The sequence below is a fragment of the Gymnodraco acuticeps genome, unplaced genomic scaffold (genome assembly GCF_902827175.1).
Source record: "Gymnodraco acuticeps unplaced genomic scaffold, fGymAcu1.1, whole genome shotgun sequence".
Taxonomy (NCBI): Eukaryota; Metazoa; Chordata; class Actinopteri; order Perciformes; family Bathydraconidae; genus Gymnodraco; species Gymnodraco acuticeps.
Genome location: NW_022991654.1, coordinates 32624 through 54749, shown reverse-complemented (window position 1 = coordinate 54749; position 22126 = coordinate 32624). Strand labels below are relative to the sequence as shown.

The 22126-nt window shown below is 41.3% G+C and overlaps 1 protein-coding gene across 1 annotated transcript; it reads right to left on the bottom strand.

Moving 5' to 3' along the window:
- Positions 1-6206: 6206 nt before the first annotated feature.
- Positions 6207-21466, bottom strand: znf704 (zinc finger protein 704; the record flags this gene model as incomplete). The annotated part of the gene is made up of 7 exons (XM_034198561.1): positions 6207-9163; positions 9837-9928; positions 10014-10148; positions 11514-11808; positions 12519-12619; positions 19775-20052; positions 21363-21466. Coding segments are annotated over 7 exons (1120 nt in total), but the record flags the coding sequence as incomplete, so codon positions are not given.
- Between the last annotated feature and the right edge of the window lie 660 nt (positions 21467-22126).

Below are 22126 nucleotides of genomic sequence, written 5' to 3'. Positions count from 1 at the left end.
ATGGACAGCAACGATTCTTATCAACTGAGGTCTGAGGTCACAGATGGAGCCTTCGCACATTTGCTGTTTTTCATCGCCCTCATCAATTATTCAATGTCTTGGACACAGACGGACACTCTGGCTCTTCTGCACCTCAACCTGCTGCTCGAACGCCTCAGCAGAGCAGACAGACAAAGTCATTAATGCCTGGATACACATCTCTACAATCATTGCATGATGTGAAATGTCAGTGAACTTCAACCAGATGCAATGTGAATCCATGTTTCGCATCATAAACTCCTCACATTTCATTTTGGTCATCTGATGCAGGGCAACGCTCTGCAGACGCAAGCGTTTATGATAATGAAGCACACACACTTTGACTGGTCTGAAAAAAGCAGCATGGGGAGATTTTATTATGTCAATGTACTAGTTGATAATGCATGAGGTATGACAGCTTGCACATTGAAACGTGCATTTATGGCCGCAGGAATGGCTTGATCTCAGAGTAGAGGTGAACACACACATGCTCAGTAATCTTCTATTCTTACACACACACACAAACAAACGGACAAACAGTGGAGGTGTTAGTGCTACATGGAGCAGATGGGATATTCCTTGGGCGGTCATGTGAAACACACACTTAATCATCTCTTGCTGTACACACACACACACATTTGATGCCATGAGTTTGACCCAGCAGCCTCTCACCAGTGAGTTCTTCACATCATCACAGGATTAGACCTAAAGCTACGGGGACATATGTTGAGCAACAGGAGCACATATTGCCCGAATGACATGATCTAACATAGTTGGCTTTCACACCTCTTTCACTCATATTGTGTATCTGTGTGTGTCTGTTTGTGTGTGTGTGCGTTGCGTGTGTGCGTGCGTGCGTGCGTGTGCCTTGGTTGTGTGATTTTAGCTTATGCATGAGTGCAGTAACAGAAGTTCTGCCCAAAAGGTATTTATGAAAAATAAAACATAGGCGACAATGTTTGCAGCTGAGATATTTTTATTTAATTAATTTTTTTATAGTTTTATCTGAAATGCTTGCTTTATAAATTCCACTTGATAAATGATGCAGGGTGACATTAATGTTGCAGTTGAAAGGTGGATCAAGCTTTTTTAGCGCTGAATGATAAATGTTGTCTCATTCATCCTGCAGCCATGAATACATACTGTTACTCCTGATGACCCAGAGGAAATACACTCTTCTAGCTCATCCCGTAGTCCTTTTCTCCACACAAATATAAAACAAGCAGAGTGGTGAGGAGAGGCTTTGGGAGACAAGTAATTCATATCAGAGTCGACAGTGTTTGAAGTATCAGAGCACTCTTGTGTCATTAATAATTGTGCAGCCTTCAGCAAAACGCAATTTTCTCCTAACTTGTTTTTTAGGATGAGATGTTTGAGGTAATTGATACTAATTGGAGGAGACAAATTCAGTGAAATCAGACCAGAATATATTGCTTTTGTTTTGTATGAAAGAGTCAGCCCGCACATCTGCAAACAGTTTTTAATACTTTCTCTTCTTGTCTTGCACTGACCCCACATAAAAAGGCTAACTTTTATAGGAATAATTGACATTTTGGGAAACATGCTTATTTGTTATCTTGCTGAGAGTTTAACACAATGATAGGTTTGACTATTGTTTGGCTCAGAACATTAACTTGATTGAGGCGCCGCCAACATCCCGAGCTAAGAAATTGTTCCGCAAAAAACCCTGCACATAAAAGCAAATTGTAGTTTTTACACTTGTTTTTTTGCACTGATTACACAAACAAGATATTTTGTGTGGATAACATACATTTAAGGTTTTGTATGGGGAGTTCCCCTATTTTCCCTAGTCTTTATGCTAAGCTAAACAGCTGGTGGCTGTGGTTTTCTATTTGGCAAAGTGGTATCAATGTTCTTATTTATCTCTCAGCAAGTTGCATGCTGAAAATGTGCTTATATATCTCGATGGTGAAATATTCCTTTGACATTTCCTCAATACTTTTGATGCACCAAAAGCTGACACTGCCTATGAAAGGACATCCTGAGCTTCACCTCAGCAAAGAAATAGTGGGCTACCCCCTCAAGAAAACAACATCTCTCCTGTTAATGTCTGATAATGTAGTGTCAACATTTTACAACCAACTGTGTCACCAAATGTGCAGTCCATGAACAGATCTGGAGAATCTACAATTTAAGTGTACAGTCTGGAAACACTTATAAAACATTTACATTTAGGCTTCAAGAGGATATAAAACGCAACATACTGTGCCGGCCACATCAGGGTGGAGAGCAGCCTCAAGTCTTGAACAAGCCTGTGGTTACCTCCAAGCGGGAATAGGCCACAACAAGGTTAACATATTATACATGTGGTATAAGAAATACACTTCTTATTGTATAAGTACCACATGGTTTTGGCCTCATCCGATTAGACACAGATGAAAAATATCATCTTGTTAAAGCTCCCGGTGTGTTTTCAGCAGAGGGTTTGGGATGCAGCTGGAGGAAGAACAACTGAGACTTCACACTTCAGACCTCTTCATAACTCCAGCTGGATCTGTTCCCCTCTCTCGAAGCGAGGCTTTAGTGCACAGCCTCCTCTAGTGATCCGTCTTCCAGAAGCATCCGCCTCTACTCTCCTGGGACCGGCTAACTGTTAATACACACACACGAGGATGGAGAGAGCTTCACTGTGACTGTAACAAATTGGCCCGTGCCAGCAGGGAATCACAGGTACTTCTGGCTCTTTTGAACAAATGAGAAAACACGAGATGTTTCTCTCTGTATTGTAAGTTTGTAAAAGCAAAATCTAGTTTGCTGATGAAATTAAATTAAAGAACATTGAGGCAAGCCCGGCTGCTCCCAACCCATCATTTACGCCGAAGCACAAATAGAGCCCATTTATATAAAGACAAGTATTTGCATGCACATGCAGTACATTACAAATACAGTTAGACCAGAGTATGTAGTATCCTGTTTGAAAAAAGAGAGTAAAAATCCAGTGCGACAGTCATCGAGTTATTTAGGTACATGATTGTAATAAGTACAAAACAGCCAATGAGATGATGCAGTTTAAAGAGTATTCTGTTCAAACTGAAAGAGCTGTAAAATATTCTTAAATGTTGATATTCTGAATACATTCAGGCTGAGAAAGCAGGTTACTTTGGAGATCCTTAAAAACGGATCGTCTCACTGACTGTTTCACAGGATGTTTGCTAAGTGAGGCGTCCTTGATTTCCTAAACATTTCTACTACAACAGCAATTGTTCACATCAACATACACTAACCTACAAGCCCTTGTAAGTAAGGGAGAGGGGAAGTGTTGTTTGGGAAAACAAAGAGAAGTAGTAACAAGTGAAAAAAAACATCATACATTTGGATCCAAAAATACAAGTAACAGCAAATAGTAGAAAAGTCATATTTGCAACAACTTTCTAGATCCGAGACCAAAGGGGCCCCTGAACGCAACTCACAGGACATTTCTTTGTATCACAAATCTTTGAATTATAGGTATAGAAAGCAGACCAGCCAGCACCAGAAACATCCATCATCGTCGCTGTGGCCCTAGACACTTTAAAATCACACCTCCACACAGTTTCTAAACACCTGGAGAGGTCCACTCTAGAAACTCTACGCTCATCAAGGCACATTCAGGACTCCTATATTCCTCCAGATGACCCTAATGGGGTCAAAGCAGCTCCTGGAAACACAACCCAAGGACTTTGTATTCATGTTTGAGGGGAAGGCCCCAAAAACTGTGTGTGTGTGTCACAATCCTGAATGAAAGATGGAGGGTCCCTCCTCTTTTTATTGACCGCACCACCGCCCTACCCGCATGGTTGCCATAGAAACTAACAGTTACTGGGATGTTTGACTTCACACTGCTACTAAATCCATACTCAGGGTCATGCAAGGCAACGCTTTGATTGCTCAGGGGAACTCCACTCGCATTTCTTTAATAACAAAGCACAATTGAATACTAATCCAGTCATTCTCACATAGCGTCTGACTGCCACCTGCTGCAGATACTGTTGGATGGTTTTTCTGCAGAACACAAGAGGGTGTGTGCGCAGGCACTGCAGGGCAACAGAAAACAACTCTGTGGGCATGTGCTGACATGTTTTATCGGCCGCTACAAGTGCATGGCTAATCTGCAACCGCAGAGCTGATGGGGACACCTAACTGAACGGAAACCTGACACTCTAATTTCAACTTCCAGAGCAAATACAAATGGAAATGAGAAGATTTTTTAGAATTCAATTCAGAGATGTCACATGAATATACTGATACATACTGATACCATAGCTTGGATATACTGTGCTGCAGCTTAATCTGTATATATTGTAGATTATATTGAGCTATACTTGGATGATATAAGGTGTAATAAGTGTCAGCCTCCTGTCACAAACCAGTCTTGTCATGTATGAAATATTGATCTCAGTAAGGATCAGCTGCATACATCATGAATGCTTATAAAACTGTCAACATATGAACTGCAGTTAAAGCCATCACTGCTCAGAAGCTACGCTGGACAACATGCATGGACATATCTCGTGTGTGTGTGTGTGTGTTTCGGGACATACACATTGAGGGTCCCTCATAACTCACAAGAGTTGATTTTTATGTCGTCCGTAAGCAGAATAATGCTATCTTGTTTTATTCAGTCTATAAATCATGGCAGAACGCTCAGCCCTTTATTAGGCGGCAGAGGAGGGGGTAAACACAGCAGAGAACAAAAGCCAGAGCAGCGGCTCAATATGAAGGGAGACACAAAAGAAGTGCTCATAAGTATTCATATCACTCGCACTAGACTAGAGCAACAAGACCGCCTATTGTGGCTCTTTGATGCCACAGTTTCTCTGCTGTGCGAACACATGTTTATGTAATGCTGTGTTTAGATGCTCTCTCCCCCAGGTCGCAGGGCTGCCAGCTCACTTCTACTCTAATGTGAATAAGTTAGATGATCAGATCAGAAGCACGACGCCATATGGCCTGTTTGGCATCATTAGGGTAAAATATAAGAGTCATTATCCTTCTTCGTTTTGCCCAAAAGGAAGTCAATTATCCAATAATCAAAACATTTCACAACATGTTCATCTGTCGGGTGCAAATGGACTGTGATGTCAGTTCAAATGACCATTTCCTGCTTTTACGAGCAACCACAGGTGAGTTTGTGTTGCTCTTAAATGCTATATTGCCATGTTTAATGTTTGTGGGAAGTTCAGTTTGTATATTAGCTGATGAAACCATCTCAACTTTGGGCCTATTAACTCACTCCTTCTGAAGCTTTCGACAGTGTCAGATGCTTTTCATCACTAGAGCGTATGCTTAGTTCTTATCAAATCAAAGAAACATGTACAATTTTAACAATTCCTTGACAAATGATGCCATGAATGAAGACTGTGTGATATGGGTGAAAGCTAAATGGACCTTAGGCTGATGTTTGGGGAATAGCAACATATGTTTTATTCTCTAAAATAAGATGTTTTGAAGCAATAAATAAAAATAAATGACCATGTTCTTTGTGCTTACCTACATGACTTAGGTCACCAAAATAAAAGTATGAACACTGATGAAGACGCAGGTGAGAAAAAACAGAGGGTTGGGGGCGACCTCCCCACTAACTGGTGTCTGGACACTTTGTAGGCTTGAGGCATGGTGTTTTTATTTTCATGTTCTACAGCATAACATTGTGTACAAAAAATGGAGTTAGTATGATCAGAGGACAACATGGGAGAAACAGAATGGGATATAGCACCTTCATTTCTCCACCTCCGTGTCTGGAGGGTTTGGATTTACCCCAAACAAGGGTGTGAGGTTTATTTTGTCCGACTCTTACTACATGCCATGAGATGGTGACAGTGGCTCAGAGCATATTTTAAAGTGAGCTGCCTAGAGATGCTGCCATTAAAAATATCCAGCCTGAACCTCTGGATAACTGCTGTAGGGACTTGTTCCTGGACAGAATCTGATTGGCAGCCAGATTTTTCCAGAGTTCAATGGAGGAGACGGTCCTGCCACCATGAAGCACCACCATGATGGAGAAAGAGCAGTGGGAAGTGCATGGAGTTAAAACAAAAAAACGACATCTGCCACATCCAGCTAATGGCGGCCGCACCAACAAAAAACATCTTTCAACTCAAAAGCGTTGGTTTGTCAGCTGACAGAAGCGCCACGGGCCGTTTGACAAAGGTGTGGAGCTCCTTGGGAGGAGCGGTAACGCTGGAGGGGGGGGGGGGGGGGGGGGGGGGGGGGGGGGGGGGGTGGGGGGGGGGGGTGGGCGGGTGGCAGAGCACAGTGCTCCAGTGGCAGCTACTTTGCCTGGGGCTCCTTCACATCCATACACAGGAGTGTGTCACTGCACACATGAGTGCAAACACACCCGAGATGTCAATCAAACTAATTGCAAGTGGGCCTGCATGGCACCCAGAGAGGTGAATTGGAAAAAATAAGATAAAGGTTTTTTTAATCAACTGTGGATTTCGACTGCAGCAGCGGCAGCAGAGGGGGGGGGGGGGGGCTACGTGAAGGCGCTGCAGGCGGGTCACCCTGCCTGGGCTTCCCCCTAACAATACAAAAAACCTTTAGCAGAACATGAAAACAAAATGTATAAACAGTATATGTCATCATTTATATATATATATATGGAAAAAATATAAAACAAACAGCCAAATCAATGTCTTTTTTTGCTTTTGAAAATGTCAACATGTTTTTTCTTTACGTATATATAGATTTGTCTTTTCTTAAACGATAATACGTTCACAAAATACAATGGCAAACCAGTTTGGAGATAATCTAAATATGTCTTACTGAAACATCAATGTAATAACATGGAAGAAGCACAATGATTTTTTTCAAGAGTGACTTAAGGCTATCCCTAAATTCAAAACAACAGTAGCCAGACAGGTTGAACGGCACATTTCCTCACAATGTCATACTTGAACCTGTCTTGTTCATAATGTGGCAAATGTAATGACCGAGGTAACGGGTCATAAACATGGAGCTTAGAGAAAACACAAGAATGACATATATACACACAAAAACAAATAGAGACGAAATAGAAACAGCTGAGCAAACATATAAGAGCTACCATTTTACCATCAGGTGGGAAAAGGCTGCACTGTGAAATGGGCGAGCGAGCGAGTTTATAGCTGGTGTTGGTTTCCAATAATTCTGGGGGAAAAAAAATCTGTGTGAACTGCCAATAAAGATTTTAGCATGCATTTGAGAAAATATTCAATAATGAAGAGTAAATGCAGAATCAGTATCACATATATAGTATATGTGTCTGTTCGTAGAAACAACATTTCAATCTATTTCAGTACACTGTAATAAAGTAGAGCGCGGCCCCAGGTGAAAAAGAGTTGGTCCATTATCACTACAGAGTGAACATCTGTAAACTTTTTGGGCTTTGACAATTTATTTCCTGCCTGAGCCAACAAGGAGGCGGAAACTCAAATGAACACATTCAAAAGACAAATCAGACATTTGTACCTTTCCCCCTCTCGACTTCTCAGTAACAATATTACGTGGCGGACTCTCCGAACAGCTGGAGTCAAAGCTTTGCTTGCATGTTGCCAAGTGAAGAAAGTCTGCAGTGCACATTGAACAACAAGGAGTGACCTGATCAAGTGCCTATAAATCATTTCTCCAAAACTCTTAGAGCAAATAATGGTTCAAAATGGGGGTAACCATATTCTGTGTGATGAAATGTTTGCTTTTAGTTGCTCTTATTTTCTTTTAGAAGTTGTAAATGAAAAGGGCTCGTGGAAGATAGCAACATTTTCACCTCAATAGCACCAAGTGCCCCGTGTCACACATACAGTGCAAGTGCCTCACTTTTGGTTTTCAGCCCTCCTCCTTTGGTTAACAGATGATCAAGATGCGCCGTAAACACAAAGATATTCTGTTTCCTTTAGGAAGGTGTAAAGGTTGGCTGAGGAGGAGGGCAGTCTGTCTCTCTGTGTGTGGTCAAAGGTGTGGCCTCGCACGCTGACTCCATGCTTCCAGTGCTGTCAGGAAGCTTTTTTAACACACTTTCTGCAGGTGGTAGGTAAACAGTGTTGGTTTTGCCAAAACAAATACATCAACAACAATAAACAAAGAATAAGATACAGGAGTTTTTGGTTGCAAAGTGAAAGAGAGAAGCTATTGAGACTGTGCTGTTCTGTATAACTCCATGTGTCAGCTGCTGGTTGTTGCTTTCTTTAGAATCCCATCCCTGATAAAGCAAAGGAAATGAATCAACTGGATAAAAAGTGACATAGAAAACTGATTGAGTGTGAATACCTGTGTTTGTTTGTGTGTGAACGCATGGTCCATCTGCTTTCCCTGACTGTAAATCCTATCTTTTTTTGCATTGCTCATTCACCATGTGTCTCTCTCTTCCTCTCTTCTTCTCCACATGTCAGCCGGCCCTCTCGGCTCGGTCGTACATTCCCAGCGGCTGTCAGGAGCGAAGAGCAGGTGAGGAGCCGGTAGAGAGGCTGGCATGTCGGTGATAAAAGATCACCTCAAAGGTCCAGAAATAAAACAAGACACGAACAAGTCTAAGGGAGAACAAAAACTGAGAGCTTTACCGCCGTGCTTTCACGTTCTTCAAAAATGGCAGCAAAGAGGCCCAATCTTCTTTTGGATAAAAAAGTGAAGATTCTTTTCATTTACTAAAACACACTCCTTCTTTGACTAGACTTTCCATTTAAAAACCAGAGCTTTACAAAACATAGAAAGATGCAACACTGAACCCAACATAAAAAACAGGAAACATCTTTAGATCTATATTTTCTTTACAGTTTAGCTGCATTGGGGTTTCCCAAAACTGGGAATGGTGGGAATGGCGAGGACGGCAATGTGAAAGGTGACTCTGCTTTGGTCCCTTCCCCAGCTGGAGTTCAGTTGAGCTTAGGGGGGGGGGGGGGGGGGGGGCTCAGGGGCAGAGCCAGAGTTTGACGGACAGTTGCGATTTTGAGCTGAAGAAAACCAAATGCATGCAAAACGATGCCCCTCCCCCTTTTCTCTGGCCAAAGGCAGCCGTGCACGTTGGCGTGGCGCTTTGAAGTTGGTGAGGAACGTTCAGTCGGTGAATCTCTGGCAGGCTTTCTTCCAGCGGCAGGCGGTGCACCACATGTCGCGGTTCTCCATCCCGTACACCTTACGGCACTTCTTCCCCTCACCGCGCACCTTCCGACTGAGAGGGAGAAGTGGATACATTATAAATCATCATCTGCTTAAATGATCAAGTGCACTATCATTCAAAACACCAGTGGTGAAAAAAACATTCCTTTTGAAAACATTGAAATGAAATTGTTAGACTACTAAAATACACTCTTTGGTGCTTTTTCGTTAAGAGCAACATGAGATGATCATTCCCTTTGTACAGAGCCAGGCTACCTGTTTCCATCTGTTTCAAGTCTTTATGCTAAGCTAAGCTAAGCTAACCAGTTGCTTGCTGTATGAGAGTTGTAATCACACTTCTTATGTGACTTAAGAAAGCATATAATAGTTGCATTTCTCAAAATGTCAAACTATTCTCCTGTGTTTTGCCTTTTCTAATTGCAGCTAAACGCCCATCAACAAACTACAAGGTTGTGATGTGTTAAAAAGGAAACAACACATAAATCATACAATCTAGAGTGGATTTGGTAGATCAGAGGCTGATTTATCAAGACTTCTCTTTAATTAAGAGTCATTGAGCTGATTTGAGAGTAAATATGTTATGTTATTTTCACTCTGTAAAGTAGAAATAAATAGAGAATTAGCTTAGGTATGCGTTGTCTATGGTAATATTTATTATGAGCTTTCGGATTGTTTAGCTTTAATTAAAGCTAAAAAAGGAAATGTCAGGTAAGAGGATCGGGTACCTGAGGGCGGTGGTGGCTCTGGGCGGGGACGAGAGGACGGCGATGGTTTGGGAGCGCTGTTCACCGAAGCCCTGGCTCTTACTGGGGGACACCTGGAGGGGGCAGAAAAAATGATGTATTATAAGAGTCCAAATGTAACTGTGCATGTGGCTGAGAATAAATGTTTAAGTTACTCACCGTGGAGCCGGTGAAAGTGACGGGCGGTGACTGCCAGGAGATGCTGAAGTTGGAGCTGTTGGTGGGGGTGAAGCTGGTGCAGGCCGACCCGCTGGAGTTACTGTTGCTGGACGGGATGGACACTGGAGCTGTGGCCTGAGGGGGGAGGACAAAGGGGGAAATGGTGAGATGTTCTACCTAAAAGGATCTATTTACACTTATCAGCAGCATTTTATATGGCCTATCAGAAGCCTTCCTCATTCTCAATGTCATGATCTGTCTGTTTTATTTGGAAAAGTCTTCCCCCCTGTGTTAGGTCTGTTTCTACTTCCTGTCTCTGTGTTCTCCCTCCCCCTGTTTGATTACCTGATTCTGTTCCCCTGGTGATGCTCCTGCCCAGCTGTGTCCTTGTGATTATTTCTGCATGTATTTAAAGTGGACCTATCATGCTATATTTGAAATATATATTGTAGGGCCATACCTATATAAAACATGTCTGTGAAGTTTTTTTTTCAAAATCCCAAACAGATCACCCATGCCTATGCATGGGCACTATGCCTCATACTGCTCAAACCCCTCTTTAGAGAAGAGAAACTCAGATTTTGGGTCCTTAGCTTGAAAAAAAACAAAAAGAGGAGGAGGAGGAGGCGGAGGAGGAGGAGGAGGAGGAGGCGGAGCTAATGCCTGATCAGAATTCTACCGGAGATAAAGTTACATTCGGTTGTGATAAAACGCCATCCTGTTTAAACCACGTCAAGGATTATTTCTGAAATAGTATGGAGCTCAAATGCCTTTTCTCTTGCAGGTTTATCACAAGGTGAGTTCTTTTTTTATTTCGTGCTTTTTAAAACACATGTGCTCTACAGTAAAGGTTAGCTCTGAGTGTTAGCGAGGCTTGCTAATGTAAACAAAGACGAGATTACGTCCAAAACACATCGGGCATTGTTTCTGATAGCAACTTTCTGTGGGTCCGCCGCCGATTTGACGTCAAATCGGCGGTAAATCTGTATCCGCTCGTTGTACCCCCATTTTTTTAAAATGTGGGTACGGAGGAAAAGAGAGAGGATTTTATTTTCTGACACTGCGTGAGTTCCCCGACGTACCGGGGACACATATGTATGTATAAAAGACATCACAAAGTGCATTCTGCATGATACATGTAGCTCCCCTTTAAGTTCTGTTTTTCTGTCAGTGTTTGTCGGATCCTTGTTTGTTGTATATCATTTTTGGAGTTTTGTTCTGTTTTTGTCTATTGAAGAGATTAGTTACGTTTGGCGTCCCTTACCCTGCACTCTTCTGCAGGATTGATTTATATAACAAATACGTAATTACATTTACTTTTGCCAAGATACTTTGTGTCCTGCACTTGGGTCCTACCTGCTCTGCTCTCAACCCTGATTCTAAATCTTGTTGTGCCCTTTCACGATCAACTAGTGAGCGTTTTAACCAAGATCCATGTTAAAATCCTATATTGTCATTGTCACATCCCTTGGTGTGATACTCCCTCTGCTCTCCACTCACCTGGTAGGCGTGGTCCGTGTGGATGAGGTAGAGAGCGCTGGGCGCAGAGCGGCTGAGGGGGGTGGTTCCTCCGGGGTGAGGCTCCTTGGCGTCAGAGGACTGCGGAGGTCTGTGGGAGTCCGACAGCTGGTTGAATGATGGGAGAGGAGAGGGGGGAGGAGGAACAGGGGAGAGGATGGACGGGGACACGGGGGACAGGCTGCTCAGCCCGTCCACCACCGAGTCCGTGTTGAGCTTGATCTCCGAGTAGTAGAAGTCCTCCTCTCCGTCACTGCAGTCCGAGTCACAGTTACGCCTGCAGACAGAGAGAGGGAGGGGGGTGGAGAGGGGAAATTACACATATTGATAAAATAAGACAGTTTTATTTGTAAAGGACGTTTAATACAAAGAGGCAGACTCAAGATGCTATACAGAGAGAGACAAAAAAAATCTAATAAAATACAAAAACTAAAACAAAGTAAATAAAACAGATAGATCTATATAAAAGAAAATACTAAATAAGATGAATTAGAAGCTTTTGAAAACAACGACGTTTCACTCTGAATTGGCAATGGTTGCAGCTTTCCAAAGTTAAATTAAAGCAGAATATCCTTTGAATGCTAATAACTGCTCATGTCCAACTTGTCAAAGCATCACACAACCGCTGAGCTCTCTTCAACATTAATGTCAGTTTTCCAAAAACACAATCATCTACAGTTAATGAGTGTAGATCCTCAGTTTAATTGAAGTGTAAATGTGCGATTCCTCCGATATCACTGTTCTCCGCCTCCACCCTCACTCCCAGAGCTCAAAGTGTTACCGTGGTGATAATCCATCAACCATTAATCTGCTATTTTGACAATGAAGCTGGCTTGGGTAGTGGAGTGTAGTTTAGGGAGGCAATATGTGTGTGTGTGTGTGTGTGTGTGTGTGTGTGTGTGTGTGTGTGTGTGTGTGTGTGTGTGTGTGTGTGTGTGTGTGTGTGTGTGTGTGTGGTGTGTGTGTGTGTGTGTGTGCGTGTCTTACCCCAGGTGGATGGTGCGGATGTGTCTCTGGATGCCCGCGGCGGTACTCAGCACTTTGCCACAGTTCTTCCACAGGCACTTGAACATCACCTTCATTGAGTTCTGAAACAGGAAACAGTAGTTACAGTGAAAAAGCAGCTCATAAAGGGGTACGTGTTGACAGAAATATGTGGTGTGTAGAGCAACAGTTGCTAACTTACACAGTATAATATCTGGGTTTGTATGTCGCTATACTATTGACTTTATAACAACATTCCTATCATGTCAAGGAGTCAAACATGTGCAGATTGACTTGAGGATATTTTCTCCTGATATATGCATAAAACTCACTCAATCATTTAATTAAATCTATGTATAGACTACAGGAGGTGTGATAGAGGTGGTATTTCCCTCCAGGGTTGGTCAACCACCCTAAAGTACATCATTATAATTATATTTCCTCCTCATTATCAGGCATATAGGAAAAAAGCTTCTCAAGTGCATAACAGCAGCATTGCTGAAAATACATTTTTCTCACCTACTGGAGGTTATAAGCAGTCAGTTAATTATTATATAAGATCTTTAAAGTGGCAGCATCTGTGACACTAGTGCAAGGACGGACAGAAATGAAAAAATATGATGAAAACTATGGTTGGTGTTATCCTGTCATACGCTAATGTACAGTTAATGAAATGTATGACTGTAGCTCCATCAAAAAGCTTTAAGTGACACATATCAGCTCAATTGCATTTTATCCAACCTTAACCTGATTATTACAAAAAGTGGATTCTTCTTTTGTTATGCTGTCAAACTTCACTTTAGTAAAAACAGTACATTTTGACTTGATACTAACACAAATGAATACAAATAAAACTTCATACAATGTTCTCCTTCACCTTGGTTATGGATGTATTTTCTTTGTGTGGAGCTAGTCTGAAAACACATTTTTCTAGGAGCTGAGTAAGGAAGAAAAACTGTAGATTTCTCTCTGGTTGTGAGCTGGCGGGCTACCGTATCATTTTCTCTGTGTACTGTAATTACAGCGCAGGCGTCCTAAGAGAGACTGTATATTGTTCTGAATGGAGTGATAAGCCCCATGTGCCTCCCTACTCTGAGCCATTATAAATGGTCTCATAGGCCTGTCCATCAAACTATTGTTAAGGAGGCTGATTTCATTTGGACAATATGTTTTTTTTCTTTCTTAAATCTTCCTCCTCTTTTCAGAAACACACGCATATCAACAATCCTCTGTCTCCCCCTTGTGCATTGTTTTGTCTCCGGGTAACAAAGTCTGTTATTGTGTGGTGGTGAGTGTGAGTTATTCCCTTTAAAATAAGCATTTCACAGTTAATTAAATAGTGACATCCAAATGTGTTGCCTTGCCAAGAGAGAGGAGAGAGCACCAGAAGAGTGTGTTGATCATTTAATGTGAAACCTTGGCATTGCACAAAGAGCATGTGTGTGTGTGTGTTTATCTGTGTTTATGTAAGTCACCGACATCGTTATCCAATTATTAAGAAATCTTTTTTTGTCTCATTCTCAGTTCAGTTATTCCTATTAGTCCCCTTTAATTATTTATCCATAACCTTTCTTTGGCTCTGATTTTCTCTCCTTTACACTTTTAAGTCTCTCTCTCTCTCTTGTTGGTCGTCTTTGTGATAAGTCCCCAATTACTACAGTATGATGTTGAGCTCACCCCAGGGTCTATATCGATTTTTAGTCAAGACGTGAGGACAGCAGGATCTTTGCTGTAGCGGGTATTAAAATCATTACTGCCGTTATGGAGCGGCTGCACGTGAAGGCTAAGAAGTAATTATGAAGGGCGAATGTCCAGAGAGGACACACTCACACACACACTGACAGTATGAGGGGAGAGGGAGGTCGAAACATGGGAGAGGAAGTGGGGGAAGGAAGGAGGAGTGAGAAGGAGGAAAGGAGGGATAGATGGATGATACTGACAGAAAACGACCAACCGGCAAGTAGGAGTGCTGATAAGCAGAGAGAGAGATAAAGAGAGAGAGCAAAGCAATATACATCACAACAAATAACGAGTGACACTGAGCTGTCTGTGGTGTGTGTAGAAATGAGACGAGGCAAAATGATGAGTGAGAAAAAAAACAACGTGTGTGTGTGTGTTGTGTTTATAACATCAGGGCAACAATGACGAAACCACCGCTGGAGCAGAAAGGCTGCGCGTCCTTTCCTGTCCCATTTTCATCTCTGCCAATCAGTCAGAGAGTCTCAGAGGTTATTATCAGTGTGTGGAAGGAGGGAATCAAGCAGCTAGTGTACATCTGACATCTTCTTATTTAGAGATCTGCCTGCTATCAGGAGAGCTGCTGCCTTTCTCTTCTAAACCCCTTAATATGTGACTCCGCTCTGAAAGAAAAGGAAATTCTTGCAGTACTCTTGCGACTTTTTATAATCCTTCTAGGGCGCCGCATAAGGTCATGATCACAGAGCAATCTCTTATTTCCTAGAAACTATGAGGGCTCAGGAATTTACTGGGCAATTTAATTGGAGCTTTCGGCCTGAGAGAAAATGGCTTTTCAAAATAACTCTTTGAAAAGCTGCTTAGACCTTGTCCATAACAAGATGGCTTTATCTTAAAATGCATCTTTCTCTCTGCTTTGGCCTTTCTTCCACAATAAACTATTACTCACACTGCATTTTTTTCAAACCCCAGACTAAATCATAAAGAAACACTGGTTTTGGTGTGTACAGACATATGATGGGGCTGTTATGAAGTTATGACGAACTTTCGGTTGGATTTAACTCACTGATCATTTGATACGTAAACATAGTTGATCAATCTGTGTCTGTTTGTTTGTTTGGTGACTAATTGTACAAGTGTGGAGTGTGGAGTGTTTTAGAAAAGATAAAAAGACTAAACTAAGCTTATAACAGTGATTTGTTTGACGTCTCACTGATTCAAACTGATTAAATCCTTATTTTGTAACAGAAACAAAAAAACATGTAAATAAGCAGAAATAAATCCAGATTTCGGCTGTGACTAGGCGGCAAAACTACGTTTTAACCAGCTGAGTTTTGGTGGAGAAAGCTGTTCCGCTTTATACCAGACGATGACCAGCATGAACAATTTAATGTTTGTCAAACAAAAGAAGAAACTGTTTTCTAACTGTCTGATGTTTTGAATGTTCTTAAATATGAGCAATAAACACATTTCTTCTTGTGTTTGCCTATTTGTTTTTTAATAGTAAAAATGCCTTTAAAGATCAAATGCAAAGATTTTTTTATAATTGCCAGTAAAATCGAAATCATATAGCTACAACACTATCTAAGATATTGCAGTATTAAAATCGGAGATAATATGCGTCTGGCAATGCGCAATATTTATTTTGTTCAACCCCCAACACCAAGTCCGACGATTTATTTCTCAGCCGCTCGTCTCCGCAAGATGGCGTCGCGTGACGTCAGAGTGGCCAAACATATTTCCACCTGGCTTATCGCTCACAGCTGCTTCCGCCGATAGTACAACTTAGTTTCGTTATCATGTCTGATTCTGAGTAGACTATAGACTAAAAGCTTTAGGAATCCAAACTATAACATATAATAAGTACCCTGTATCAAGATTGATGCAAAACAAGTGAAATTTGACCTTTTTAGAGAGGTTTAGAAAAATAAAGTCCAGGCGACCTCTGGGTAATTTGGGAACCATCAGTTCCATTTGAACTTTTTCACTGTAAAAATCATTTTTATTACTTTGAATTATCACTATAGGTATTCATTCCATCCAAATACAACTGTTGTAAAAAATAAATAAAACATACTCTGTTATCCTCTTAGCCCCACGGACCCGAAATCGCGTCATTTGCAGGAAACGACGTCTAAGGAACCTTAATATTTAATAAACTATGAATATTTTATATCCATATAACGGGAAAAAACTCATTTAACTGATCTTTCTCATTTAGCGAAAAAATGCTAACCTATTACTGCACCGAAAATCACTCCTAGCTCCCTTATTACTTATCCTAGCTCCACATCCAACACATTGTTTATGATCGTAAAGACACAGAATCTAACGGTGCCCACCTCAACACTGAAAGATACAAACTCGCGAGGTTATCAACAAAAACGTACATCAAAACAAGTGGCGCTAGGTACTAACATGAGCTAGGCTTACCTTCCTCTTTGTCTGGTCTAAAATGGCATTAAAACGATGATGTAGTTAATCCATAGGTTAATATTCAATGGGGCTGTGTCCCCTTTGAATTGTTCTGATAATCTATAAGCAACAAAACTGCAATTCCATTATCTGCTGTGCTCCGTGCGCTTTGAAATCAAATCAACATTTGTTTACCTCAATTCTTTGGCGTTTCTGCATTGCCCGGCTCTTTCGTTCTTTCGGTTGTTTTTTGTGCTCAAATATGGAGGGGACAGCTCCGGGTTTCAGCCTCCGATGTACTTTAAATGCTTCTCCACCAACATACTTAACGATGGCAGGATCAACATCGTATGCATCAGACGCGAAGTGGTCAGAGCACAACTTGCTCCATTTTGTCGGCTGCCAGCCAACATGATTCACTAAAATAATCCAGTTTCGGCGGATGATTTTGTCTTGGGGAAATGAATGAAAAATTCTCCCAGATCCCGCACCGTTCGTACATCCGAAAGCACAACAATAACCCATGTTTTGCGTGATTTCGCGAATATAATTCAGAGTTTTCTGCACCAGTCATGAGCGAAAAACACCACTGACATGTGAACAGCGCACGAGACTGCCGAGTCGGGATATTTGAGATGGGTCTGGCTGCAGACCACAGCAAGGAGGCGGATCGTATAGGGGCGTTTCCTAACTTTTTTTATCCAATAGAATAATGACACTCAGCAGAAATACATACTGTAGGTGGCAGTAATGCAACTTAAGGGATTCCAGCTGCTTTTATAAATCCTCGCAGAATAAGTCATTCGTTCTTTCACGATGGCCGAACAACACAATAGAGTCTGGCTGCAGACCGCAGCAAGGAGGCGGATCGTATAGGGGCGTTTCCTAAAGGGTTATGAACCCCGCCCCCACGTATTTCTTAAAGGTATATGACGCTCTCTGTTTCTCATTTATTTTAATGCTTTGAATGAATCATAAACGAACTTTGAAAAATAATAATTATAATTAATTTGCATAAAGAATGAAGAGTATACAACCCACAGAGAAGACAAATTCATAAATTGTAGGCATATCATGTTTCACTGTTTGTGCAGTGGTAGTAATTATTATTCAAATCAATCGACTACGTTTTATGGAAGATATTGCTGTATATCATTTAACAACATGAGTAGAGGTTTCTGTACACCTAAAATACTGAAGTTTAAGTTACTGTCCTGATGTGTATCATTCATTTGTTCATGTTGTGTCTGGTGGTAAGATTAATAAAAAAAAAATATATATATATATACAGTACATACAAAGAGGAAAGTCTTTATTAAACAAACATTTTATTCTTGGAAGGTGCCTCCAGCATCATAGAAACAGTCAATGCTGCAGAATCCTGCCAGCTCATCTTTTCTGATGATGCCATAACTAATGTTACATAATTATAGAAGACACATCCGAAGTGTTATTTTTACATATTGATTAGCAGCCGACATTTACTGAAAGGATGCGCCCGTCTCTCGTCTGGTTCATTACAACTAGTAGTTACAAACTGTTACAGTTACAACCTTAATCAGTACCGCACATCTTATTACTCAATTCAACCAACCAAGCTAGCCATGTTGTCTATCCGAATCCATACCATATTATTTGATTAAGTTACAGTATGTAGGGCAGGCCTACTTATATTTCCAAGATAATACAACAGTACACTAGCATCATTCTAAGTGCTGGTTAGCATCACAGCATATACGCTAACCTTAGGTCAATTAGATGATCAGCTTAGGTAACACAAATCAGTATTGTTACCGAGCCTGATAATCTATTGACCTATCTAAGCTTAACGTTATTACAACAGTAGAGTAGGCCTGGTTGCAAACGGGACTATAGGCCAACGTGTTTATAGCATCATGCTAAGTTAGCATTTAATACCACAAACATTTTTACCACATACAACTATTATTTACTTTATTAACGCTTAACGAGGTTGGACAGTCGATGTTGTACTTTGATAACGAGACAATTGTGTGTTAAGAAAAATGACATTACAATAAATATAAACATGCATCTCTGGAAAATACTATTACCGCTGTTTCAACTTGTTGTTCGGCCATCGTGAAAGAACGAATGACTTATTCTGCGAGGATTTATAAAAGCAGCTGGTATCCCTTAAATTGCATTACTGCCATCTACAGTATGTATTTCTGCTGAGTGTCATTATTCTATTGGATAAAAAAAGTTAGGAAACGCCCCTATAGGATCCGCCCCTATACGATCCGCCTCCTTGCTGCGGTCTGCAGCCAGACCCATCTCGAACAACAAGTTGAAACAGCGGTAATAGTATTTTCCAGAGATGCATGTTTATATTTACCGTTTGCAACCAGGCCTACTCTACTGTTGTAATAACGTTAAGCTTAGATAGGTCAATAGATTATCAGGCTCAAACTTCACTTAAACTTCAGTATTTTAGGTGTACAGAAACCTCTACTCATGTTGTTAAATGATATACAGCAATATCTTCCATAAAACGTAGTCGATTGATTTGAATAATAATTACTACCACTGCACAAACAGTGAAAAATGATATGCCTACAATTTATGAATTTGTCTTCTCTGTGGGTTGTATACTCTTCATTCTTTATGCAAATTAAATATAATTATTATTTTTCAAAGTTCGTTTATGATTCATTCAAAGCATTAAAATAAATGAGAAACAGAGAGCGTCATATACCTTTAAGAAATACGTGGGGGCGGGGTTCATAAACCTTTAGGAAACGCCCCTATACGATCCGCCCCTATACGATCCGCCTCCTTGCTGCGGTCTGCAGCCAGACTCTATTGGGATATTTGGCCCAGAGACTGTTTGGCCACAATGACGTCACGCGCACGGAGGCTGCTGGGAATGACATGTCAGGAATTCAGACGGCTTTGGGTCGAGTTTTGTATCAATAAAAAGCTTTTTTTCGGGTGTATTATCTCGATTTAAATTAAATAAAAAATACAGGCAGTCTTAAAAACAACATTTCTATAAAAATGTAGCATATTTGGAAGCTTTGCATTTGACCTTTAACTATTTGTAGATTGAGATTAGTTTTCAGCGCTAAGAAAGAGAACTGGCCTTTTCTTCCCAGCCTTTTGAATTAGACGTTGTCTGCAGTATTCACCTTGCGCTTGCGAGGGATGGGCTCATCGAAGAGCAGGCTGCTGCCGTCCTGATCGTCCAAGCTGGGGTCTTCAGGCCCCGCGGGGCCGTTCCCCACACCCCCCAGGCTGGGCACACGGAAAGGCTTGAAGCTGTCTGCGGAGAGCGGGGGTGAGGGTGTGGAAGGGTTGGACTGGTCACTGGGGGCAGACCAGCTCCAGTAGCCCCCAGAGGAGCTGTTACTGGAGGGGGTGAAGGGGCCAGAGGAGCCGTTGTCTTTCCACGAACCACTCAGACCTTCTAAACAGAGGGGGGTGACAGGAAGAAAGGTAAATCCTGAGAGGAAATCAAACTGCTTTATTCATATTTGTAGATGATACATTCACAGAACCTGTGGGAGATAGACTGTCAGTGATGGGAGATCAAGACATTCAATTAAGTTCAGACAGCTTTATTTGCACTTCACACAAAGAGCCTACCAGAACTCCTGCTGTGTGCGACACTAGGAAAAAAGAAAAGTTACTTGGTTCCGCCGAGACACTTCCAAGGTCTTGATTTTCCAGATAAAATAAATTTTTCTTTTGAATATCAGCAACAAAATACATTTGACTTTGTAAAGGTTGAGGCTGGGGGAAACTTTAAAGTGTGTACTTTAGTGTGTGAGAGAAAGTTAGGTGTTTGTTTAGATGGATGTTAGTCAAAGAGAATAAGAGTATATAGTTTGATAGGCTTGGTGAAGATAAGAATGCTTCCCTGATCTGCTCTTTTTTCTTTTATTATTTTTATATTAGAAAACATCTTTCAATGAGAGTTAGAAGGCAACTGAACAATCATACTGTATGTTGGATTATGGGTGAACCATGATGCTAGGCATGTTGCACGATACATGAGAACTAACTGTGTGTACCGATGTAAATGCACATTGTATGATAACTAGCTTGTATACATTGGTGTGACATGTGTATGACTACATTAAGATAAAAGTGTACAGTTGGTATTTAAAATCCACTTTGTGCATGTATGCATGATGTATGTGATGTACGTTTAACATCTGACTGCCTGTGTGTGTGTGTGTGTGTGTGTGTGTGTGTGTGTGTGTGTGTGTGTGTGTGTGTGTGTGTGTGTGTGTGTTAACATGTGCATGGTGGTTGGAGGGTTGGCTGCACAGTTGAATGTTCAGTGGTTACACAGACTAACTGAGCGGTTGCTTGTGATTGCAGTTAAGGGGCACTTTGGTTTCCCGCCACCATGTAGGGTGGCAGAGATCCAGATTCTTTGTGCTTTTTTTTTTACATTTCCACAACTCATTGATGAGAGAATCCTAAGGCATAGCAGGTGGCAGTCATTTATCCATCTAAGCGTCTACTCTACATGCATTCACATGATAACAGCTGTGGGGGAATGAGAAGTCAGCGTACGGCAAAACATGCTAATAAAAGACTTTGGCTGCGCTTCTTCTTTCATGGGGTCATAAAGGTCTGGTACGAAAGAAATGACACATCAAAGCCAAAGATGTATTTGAAGCTGTGAAGTTTAAAACATATTGTATTCGTCAAAACTCAAAAAGATGTCTCCCACTTATTGGGCGAGTTAACAGCTGAGAAACTCACCGTTGACTTTGAAAGGCGGACTCCTGACCAGCGGGCTGGTGGAGAGACTCGTCAACACCATGGCAGCCGTCACCTTGTCCATGTCCACCTCCTCCTCCGACCGTCTGTGAACACAGGGGAAAAAGAGTTAGATATTACTGAGCATCTTCTGCCACCAACCTCAGTGTCAATTGAAGCAACTTTGTACTACTGGCGGATACATAGCAGCTATTTTTCCTCATCGCACTAATACATAATAACCATAACCTATTTTATTGTGCATGCCCAATATAAATTATGTAGCTAAAGAACACAGTGTGTGTCTCAGTGCATGACATTAAGGATTTTGGGAGATGGCCCTGTGGGCCATCTAAGCTAATTTACAGATGGCCCTGAGCCCAATAAAGATTGCCCTGAAAAATGCGCGCGGACAAAATGGCACGAATGGTTTGGGGGGCCTCCGTCCCCCTAGAACATTTCGATTTTTGCAGGTCTTAGATGCTGTCTGGTGCATTCTCTAGACTGAATTATAAGATGAACAATATTATATTGTACAATTTCAATTGTATTCTTCATTTCACTTGTTTGTTGGTTCTTGTTTGTGTTTGCTCGCTTGCATGCCCTGCATAGCTATAAGAAATACTTAAGTTGTTGGTCAAGACACTTTCCATCTGATAAAGGCAAATGCCTTCCCAGATGGAAAAAAGTAGAAAACATTACATTCAGTTATAACTGCCAAAACAAACATTATTTACACTAGTATGGCCCCTGTTAAAAATGTTCGT